The 8,402-nt window shown below is 68.4% G+C and overlaps 1 protein-coding gene across 4 annotated transcripts; it reads left to right on the top strand.

Moving 5' to 3' along the window:
• The first annotated feature begins 1,090 nt into the window (after positions 1 to 1,090).
• On the top strand, positions 1,091 to 8,248 carry CARD9 (caspase recruitment domain family member 9). 4 transcript variants are annotated; one of them, XM_019971109.2, is made up of 13 exons: positions 1,091 to 1,239; positions 2,421 to 2,606; positions 2,798 to 2,935; positions 3,469 to 3,773; positions 3,843 to 4,022; positions 4,101 to 4,244; positions 4,354 to 4,479; positions 5,163 to 5,354; positions 5,722 to 5,763; positions 6,037 to 6,141; positions 7,310 to 7,382; positions 7,831 to 7,913; positions 7,998 to 8,248. In XM_019971109.2, exons 1-13 carry the CDS (start codon positions 1,233 to 1,235, stop codon positions 8,211 to 8,213), a joined length of 1,797 nt encoding a protein of 598 aa, XP_019826668.2. In that variant the 5' UTR covers positions 1,091 to 1,232; the 3' UTR covers positions 8,214 to 8,248. The 4 variants fall into 4 exon arrangements, with proteins under 4 accessions (XP_019826668.2, XP_070655676.1, XP_070655674.1 ...); XM_070799573.1 differs by lacking the exon at positions 1,091 to 1,239 and having other exon boundaries at positions 1,311 to 2,606; XM_019971110.2 differs by lacking the exon at positions 1,091 to 1,239 and having other exon boundaries at positions 1,315 to 2,606; positions 6,037 to 6,082; positions 7,306 to 7,382.
• The last annotated feature ends 154 nt before the right edge of the window (positions 8,249 to 8,402 follow it).

The following is an 8,402-nucleotide window of genomic DNA, read 5'->3' as shown; positions in this document are numbered from 1 at the left end:
GGAGCTTTGCGCCCCTCTCTGCTTCTCCGTCTGAAGGAGCTCGGGTTTGGGGGTCTGGTTATACCCTCCAAGGCTCTGGTTTCTCCCAGGGGCTCTGTTCTCACACACTGCTTCCTTTTGCGTTCACTTATCACGGGAGGTTCCCACGCAGAGGAACGGGGCCCCTGCCCCCCAGACAGCAGTCCCCGGGGTCACCTGACTCCCTTTCCTCCACGCCCAGACCCCACCGGTCGCGCAGCCACGGGCTGACTCGCCCGCCCAGGCGTGTGCATTGGTGCCTGGTCCTCAAGTCACCAATTCCACTTTTCCTTGTGACTTCCTCTGACCTGGGGGTTAAGACGTTTGTTATTTGATTCCCAGATACTTAACTTTCAAGCACACTGTGAGGAAGGTCCCTCCACAGCCCCGCTGCACAAAGTGAGAGCTGTGGCTCAGCGAGGGCCTGGGCCCGGCGTCCTGCCTGCCACCGGTGTGCAGGGCCAGGGCGCAGCTCACTCCTCTCCTGCACCGGGAGGACCCCCCACCCCACCCCTGGGCACAGCTCCCCCAAGGGGAGCCCACCAGGACTTCCAGGGATTAGCCTGCTGGGCCAGGAGGCAAAGGAAACCCCGGGGGCTGAGGCTCAGGACCCCCAGGAAGCGAGCACAGGAAGCCAGCAGCCGTGGTCAGGCTGCTGCCCACCAGCTGCGGCCCCTTCCCGGAGCTGGCGCTCAGCCCGGCAGCAGGCAGCTCTTGGTTCAGCCAGTAGGGCCGGCCCAGTGGGGCTGGGGGCCAGGCTCCGCGTCCCAGGGCCTGGCTGTCACCGTCCCCCATGTTGTGGAGAAGGGCTGCTCCTGGGAGTGGACGAGGCTGCCCAGGGGCTGGCAGGGATGCGAGGTGAGCGCGGCGGCTCCAGCCCTGTACCCGCCACAGATGCCAGGCTGCAGTCCTCACGGGAATACAGTGGGCTGGATGGTGGCTTGGCCTCGTCCAGCCCCAGGGAGAACCTTGGCTGGCCCTCCCGCCCGGTGCTCCCAGCAGCTTCCACTTCCCTATCCCCGCCTCCCGGGGCCGCCCTGCTCAGGGCGAATCAGGAGGCTGCGGGGGGAACGGTCCCCGCTGCCTCTGGGGTGAGCTGGGCCCGTCAGGAAGTGCACCCTGGGCTCTCCCCCCCCCAGCTCTGCCCGCCTCCGTCCTGGCAGCCGGCACGGCACTGAATCCGACAGACAGGCGTGCAGGTGCCCCCCAGGCGGATGCAAGGTAGGCTGACCCAATGCCCTTCCCTCAGGTGGCGCCCCAAGCTCGGGCCTGGGGCAGGGGACGGGGTGTGGGGCAGACCCAGCGGGGCACCAGGGAGTCCTGGCTATGTGGCCTGTCCCTGCTCCACGGCCACCCTGTGCCGGCCTGTCGCTTCAGCAGAGGGAGCCGTGGGGGTCGGCAGGTGCAGGATGCATAGACGTCAGGGTTGGCAGGCAGGGGCCGGCCCGGGGGTGCTTTCATTCAGCGCCTTGTCTGCCCCGGGCAGGCGGTGCAGCCCGAACCTGCCGCCACCCTCGTCCCTAGGAGTGTAGCCCGTTCCCTGCGAGCTGGAGGCTTGTCCTTCTCTTGCCGCCATGGATCGGAAGCTTAGTGGGAGGTGGCGGGGTCAGGGTCTCCATCCCCGCTGCCAGGAGGAGGCAACCCGCGGCTGCCCCCAGCTCAGCCTAGCCCTGGAGAGAAGGGCTTCTGGACATGGAGCAGGAGGGAGGTGCAGTGGGCCGTTCCGGCGTAGGGGGGGTCTCCTGGTGGAGAGCTGGCTGGGCAGCCCTCAAGAGCGAGGCCTCGTCCGGGAGGTGTAGAGGAGCCCTGACAGCTAGGGCCCAGGGCCCGGGAGCCCACCCCTCCCAGGACACCCGGGCCTGCACCCTCCAGTGGGCCGTCCACAGGCACCCTTCCTGGAGGGCACCGCGTCGCCAAGCCTGACCCGGGCGGGAACGGCCCAGTAGCTGCTGGGCAACTGTTGCATCACCGGAAGAAGGGAGGCTGGGAGGATTGGATGCGAGGGCTGCTGTCCCGCGGGCAAGGAGGAAGTCCCGAAGCACAGCCTGGGGCCCGGGTGCCCGGCACTGGCCCCCTCCCTCACGTGCCTTCCGCCAGCCCCCACAGCACTTGGGGTGTCCTGGGGGGTCGGGCAGGGCCAGAGGAGGGCCGCGGGGCTGGCGACTGTGTCCTCCTGGACACCACCCTGACCCTGGAGCATCTCCACGCCACCCCTGACGCTTACCAGGGTCCCTTGGAAGAGAAAGCCCAGGGCGCCTGGAGGGTCGGCAGCAGGGCCTGGGGAGGCGAGGGGAGATGCTGGGTGAGTCGACGGCAGCAGGGGGCTCCTCCCGCCACGGCCGAGACGGCTGGCTTGGGCCCCCGCGGGCCCGCGGCTCAGCAGCGGCCGCCCCCCACCCCAGCCATGTCCGACTATGAGAACGAGGACGCGTGCTGGAGCGCCCTGGAGGGCTTCCGGGTGAAGCTCATCTCTGCCATCGACCCCGCCCGCGTGACGCCCTACCTGCGCCAGTGCAACGTGCTGAGCCCCGACGACGAGGAGCAGGTGCTCAGCGACCCCAGCCTGGTCACCCGCAAGCGGAAAGTGGGTCAGTGCCGCGGGCGGCCGCACTCTGCCCCCACCCTGGTCCCCCGACCCTCACCCTGCCTCCGCCCCGTCTGCCTGCCACTATGCCCGCTCCCCACACGGCAGACGCCCCTGGGAGCGCCCCAAGGTGGGGCCAGGCTGGCCCCCTCTGCAGCCTCGTGGGCCACCACATGCGTCCTCTCTGAGTCACAGGAGTGCTCCTGGACATCCTGCAGCGGACCGGCCACAAGGGCTACGTGGCCTTCCTCGAGAGCCTGGAGCTGTACTACCCGCAGCTCTACAGGAAAGTCACGGGCAAGGAGCCCACCCGCGTCTTCTCCGTGATCATCGGTGAGCGGTGGGTGCAGGCCTGGGGGCGCGAGGGGCAGGGGAACCTGGTCCCCTGTTGCGTAAACCGCCGGTGAAAGGAAAGGAGTGAGCCTCACGTGGGGGCTGCCAGCTTCTGGCCCTGTGTGGGCGTCCCTCCCATCCCGCCGGCCTGAGCTCGTGGAGGGGCAGAGGCTGCAGAAAAGGGAGCCCGAGCCCCAGGGTGGGGCCTGTGGGAGGGGGGAGGCACAGGCTGATGCTTGGCCCAGAGCCCCTTCTACCCAGAAGGCCCTCTGACCTCGCCGAAGCCCTGCCCGAGAAGCCAGCAGGGTCACGTCCTCCCACCTCTCAACCAAGACAGAATTAGAGAGGGATGGACGCCCAGACCCCGGGCTGTCCTGCCCTGGTGGGGTCGGCGGGGTGGGTGGGAACAGGGCCCGGAGGTGAGTCCGCGCCTCAGTTTATCCCCCAGGCGGGGAGCTGACCCCTTGGCCAAGCCGCCCCGGAGCCACTCGGTCCTCGAGTGGGGGCGCCATCTGATCCCGCCCGCTCTGCAGACGCCTCTGGCGAGTCAGGCCTGACGCAGCTGCTAATGAGCGAGGTGATGAAGCTGCAGAGGAAGGTGCAGGAGCTGACGGCGCTGCTGGGCTCCAGAGACGACCTTGCCGAGGAGCTGCGCGTGAAGGACAGCCTGCTGCGCAAGCTCCAGGAGCGTGTGCAGCGGCTCAAGGAGGCCTGCGAGGCGGGCAGCCGCGAGCTCCAGCGCTGCAAGGACGAGAACTACGACCTGGCCCTGCGCCTGGCCCGCCAGAGCGAGGAGCGCGACGCGGCCCTCACGGGGCACCGCGGGCTGCTGCTGGAGGTGCCTGGGGCGGGGGGCGGGGTGGGGCAGGGCCCCGGCCGACACTGACAGCACCCCCGCTCCCCGCAGATCGACCGGCTGAAGCACAGCCTCATGAGGGCGGAAGACGACTGCAGGGTTGAGCGCAAGCACACGCTGAAGCTCAGGCATGCCATGGAGCTGCGGCCCAGCCAGGAGCTGCTCTGGGAGCTGCAGCAGGAGAAGGCGCTGCTGCAGGCGCGCGTGCAGGGCCTGGAGGCCTCGGTGCAGGTGGGCCTCCGGGCCGGCGGCGGCGGGCTTGGGGGGAGCCGGGCCCGTCCCCCCACCACCCTCTCCCTTCACCCACAGGAGGGGAAGGCGGACCCGGGCCGCCCCCACGTCCAGGTGCCAGAGGAGGACTGGCAGCGGGTGCAGCGGGACCTGCAGCAGCAGGCCGCCACCATCTTCTCCCTGCGCAAGGACCTGCGCCAGGCCGAGGCCCTACGCACCCGGGTAGGCAGCGGGGCCTCGCGTGGGGGTGCTGTCGGGGGGCCAGCCGCGGCCAGGAGCTGCCCTGCAGCCCGGCCACTGGGGCTGGCTGTCTAGCTGGCGTCTTCCGCAGAGCGCGGAGGAGAAGGAGACGTTAGAGCTGCAGTGCCTGGCCCTGCGGAGGGACTCCAAGATGTACAAGGACCGCATCGAGGCCATCCTGCAGCAGATGGAGGAGGTCGCCATTGAAAGGGACCAGGTAGGGCCATGCCAGCCTTTCGGGGGAGGCGGTCGTCAAGGCAGCCTTTAATGAGCTCCGACAGAAGCGGTTCCTGCTCCTTCAAAGCCATGAGCGCTGACACAGGGGTGTGTGGCTTAGCTTCAGGGATCGTCGCTGGAGACAGAGGCTGGCTTTCTCCAAGTCTTCCTGCAGCCGCGGCCTCCCTGGCTGGTCACTTCGGGCCAGCTGCCTGGGCTGACCTCAGCGTCCCCATTGAGGAGGGCGGGCGTGAGAGCACATGGGGTGTTCGCTCTGAAGAACATCACACGGCCGTCAACGATTGTGTTCTCGGTGCCAAGTGCGCCCGTGAAACAGGAAACGCGGGAGCAGGGTGGCCGGGGGCACTTCGGGGGAGGTGGTCCTCACTTCCCGTAGTGAACCTGGGTCGTGTTTACAAATGCCCCAAACGTGAGCGCTGTCCTCAGGGAAGAGGGGAAGGGGCCGCCGCTGGCCCTGCCTGGCCTCTCCGCAGCCTCGTTGCTGGAAATTCTCCCGGGAGCGTTGCTAGAAATCAGACTGTGCTGAGAAGTGAGAGATCGGGAGGGGAAATGAAAGCCAGGGGGAGATGTGCGTGTGTCCTGGGGCGTGGGGCCAGGCCACGCTCACAAGGAGGCTCAGCAAGGGTCCCACCCTGACGCTTGCCCTGCCCCCTCTGCCTGCAGGCCACCCTGATGCGGGAGGAGCTGCACGCGCAGCATGCACGCAGCCTGCAGGACAAGGACGCGCTGCGGAAACAGGTCCGCGAGCTGAGTGAGAAGGTGGACGAGCTCCAGCTGCAGCTGTTCCAGCGCGAGGGCCAGCTGCTGGCTGTGGAGGGCAAGCTCCGGCGGCGGCAGCTAGACGCGCTCATCCTGGTGGGCCTCCGCAGGGTCAGCCCTGCCACGGGGGTGCTGGAGGGGGGCGGGGGGTGCAGCCACGCAGGAGCAGGTGTGTCCTGGAGGCCACAGAGCCCCGGGGAGGAGCCGCCAGGGGTCCCTGGCCCTTCCTGAGCCCCTCCTCTCTCCGGAAGGTTGGCTCCTCGCCGAGCCCCCCTGGAGGGTTGCTGCAGGGCTGGCGCAGCTCAGGGCTGGGCACGATGAGCGGGCAGGGAGGTACATTCTGGCCAGGCCCAGCCGGGAGGGGCTTCCTTGGTGGGGGGCCTGGCCCGGGACCCCACCCCACGCCCAGGAGTGGCTCGGTTCCCTCACAGCCTGCTGACAGACCCCTATTCTGTGACCGCAGAGCTCTGATCTGGAGGACAGCTCACCCAGGAATTCCCAGGAGGTGAGCATGACTGCAGGTCAGGCCCGCGCGGGCTTCACCGGACGCTCTGGGCCACAGCCTACGCCAGACCACAGTCCCGTACGCGAAGCTCTGGGAGCTTGGCTGTGCACTGCCTGCCCTCTGCTCCGTGCCCACCTGGGCAGCATAGGTCCCTCCCTGAGAGGCTGGCACCGGGGGACGGTGGTGGGGACCGCAACCCGGGGTGGGCAGCATGGACCATCAGGTCCGCTCCCGGCAGGGCGGCGGTCTGATCGCCCCATGTCTCTTGGGAAGTTCTTGCCCCCTCAGGATCTGGAGGATACCCAGCTCTCAGACAAAGGTGAGGACACCCGCCACCTGTCCCGGAGGAATCTGACCAAGGCCTCCTCGTGGTGGCAAGTTGGCTCCTGTCTTGACCTTCAGCACACACGCTGCATGATGCTGGTGCCGGGGGATGCGCGCCCCAGCCCTGGACCCATGACCTTCATGCCTCATTTCAAAGATGGGCACATTGGGGCTCAGAAGGATGAGCAACCCCCAGAAAGCGGACAGGACCCCCCTTTGAGCCTGGGGCCCAGGCTCGGTCAGCTTCCGCTCGGCCCGGGGATGCTGAGAGGAGGGGCACCCGCCCTCTGGAGCAGAGAGCGGGGCAGTGGCCACTGCCCGGGTGCAGCCTCCCAAGAAGTGGGGACAGACAGGGAAGGGGGTACAGCTCCAGGTGACCGCAGTGGGGGCTTCAGGCGGCAGAGGCGGGATCACTCTGCCTGCCTAGACACAGGGTGTGGGGTGGCCCCGGGGGGATGATGAGGGGCTGGCTCCGAAGCTGGGTGTCAGATGGGAATTTGGGAGGGTGGGGGCGGGGTGGGGGGAGGGGCGCTACCACAGAGGTAGCGTGTGAAGCCAGACAGACTTCCTCAGCGTCAGACCCCAGCTGCTGGGGGGGCGCCGAAAGAGGAAGAGGCAGCAAATGGAGAAGTGAGGACTCGGTCCCTCTGCTGCCGCCCAAAGACGCAAACTTGAAGCCACCGAGCCCCCACGGGGGACGGGCAGGAAGGACCCACAGGCCATGAGTCGGCAGTGAAGGCCGCTGGCCAGCCTGGGAGCCCCAACCCTGGGCTGGCATGGCGCCTTGCAGGAGGTGGGGCAGGGTCCAGGGTAGAGGCCAAGGAGGAGGGAAAGGTGTGAACTTCAGGGGAAGACCTGGGCCTGGGCCGCCCCCACCCCCATGTCCCTGAGACCTGGGATCCATACCCGCCCCCCACTGTGGACAGTTCTGGAGAGCCAGCCCATCAGAGCACTTTTTCTGAGGGTCCTGAGCCTTGGGCCCTTCCAGATATGGAGGGAGCCCTAGGACCCCAGCCCCTGCTTCCAGGGCACCTGAGCCGTCTACTCGGGGGGTTAGAAGTGAACGTTGAGTCCCTGTGTCTACACAACGGGAATCCTGGCAGGTCCAAGTGAGGACCCAGGAGGTGGCACAGGGCTGGCCCAGGTTGAGGAGGTAAGAGGTACCAACCAGTGTGACCCTGGCAGCTGGGCAGGACCGACAGGCACTCTCCCTTCCAGGCAGCCTGGCCATCGGGGAGAGCCCGGAGCAGCCGTCTGTGGCTCTGCAGGAGGAACAGCTATCACTGACCCCAGAGGTAAGGCTGCCTGGGGTCCCTGGGAAGCCCCTGGGGAGGTTCTCAGCCTGGACACCGGAGAGTGACTCCTCCATCTGGACACCCGGGGGCTGATCCCAGACTCTGCCCACGGGCTCCTGGGGTGTGGGTGTTCGGAAAGTGAGGTGAAGCTGAGGCTCCTCCATTTGTGGACAAAGCTGGGCAGGGGGCAGGGAGCAGTCCAGTCTTCTGGACAGGGCTCAGCGTTAAGTGAGTGGAACTCGGCCTCCCTTTCCATTGCACTGAGCCCGACAACAAAAGGGGTCACGCCAGACACTGTAGTGGAAGGAACCCTGGCCTGGAGCCGTGGGCCCCCGGGCCCGTCGTGTCATCTGAAAAGAGGGACAGCGCACCCAGCCGACCTGGTCCCCAGTGCGCAGCCCCAGGGCCGGGAGTGGGGCCCACAGGCCGAGCCTCGCCCCTCCTCCAGGACGCAGGACTGAACGGCCGGGAGCCCCCAGAGAAGGAGAAGGGCCGGCGGCGCCTCAAGGAGAGCTTCGAGAACTACCGCAGGTGGGCCCGCGTGGGCGGTGGGTGGGGCTGCGGGCGGGGGCCTCATGCGAGCCCGCGCCCGCCTGCGCTGTCCGTCTCCCGCAGGAAGCGGGCCCTCCGGAAGATGCAGCTCGGCGCGCGGCAGGGGGAGGCGGACGGAGAGAACACCACGGGCAGCGACAACACCGACACCGAGGGCGCCTAGCCGGCCCCCCGTCCAGCCCTCCCCGTCGCGGGAGGAGGCGCGGCCCCCCCAGGCCGCCTCTTCGTCGGCGAGCATGGGCGGGTTCTGTGGGACGCGCACACGTGCCGCGACCTTAAAGTGCAACCTTGTCAATAAACTACCGCGGTCCGGACATCGCCGCCTCCAATGGTCTCGGTCCAGCGCGCCTCTTTCGACGCCGCGCCAGCCGGCACGCGCCGCCGGCCGCCAAGGGGCAGCGGAGCTCACCGCCGGCCGCCAGGGGGCAGCAGAGCACTGCCCGCCCACCGGCGCCGGAAGCCGGGGAG

Source organism: Bos indicus, chromosome 11, assembly GCF_029378745.1.
Source record: "Bos indicus isolate NIAB-ARS_2022 breed Sahiwal x Tharparkar chromosome 11, NIAB-ARS_B.indTharparkar_mat_pri_1.0, whole genome shotgun sequence".
In the NCBI taxonomy this organism is placed as follows: domain Eukaryota; kingdom Metazoa; phylum Chordata; class Mammalia; order Artiodactyla; family Bovidae; genus Bos; species Bos indicus.
Note: the sequence above shows the minus strand (reverse complement) of the source record. Positions and strands in the feature narration are given on the sequence as shown.

Bases quoted from the DNA above. Each gene is read 5' to 3' on its own strand.
- CARD9 (XM_070799573.1), top strand. From the start codon at position 2,015: ATGCGAGGGCTGCTGTCCCGCGGGCAAGGAGGAAGTCCCGAAGCACAG. The intron at 4,245-4,353 runs GTAGGCAGCGGG...CGTCTTCCGCAG, and splicing joins CCGAGGCCCTACGCACCCGG to AGCGCGGAGGAGAAGGAGAC. The intron at 7,383-7,830 runs GTAAGGCTGCCT...CCCCTCCTCCAG, and splicing joins AGCTATCACTGACCCCAGAG to GACGCAGGACTGAACGGCCG.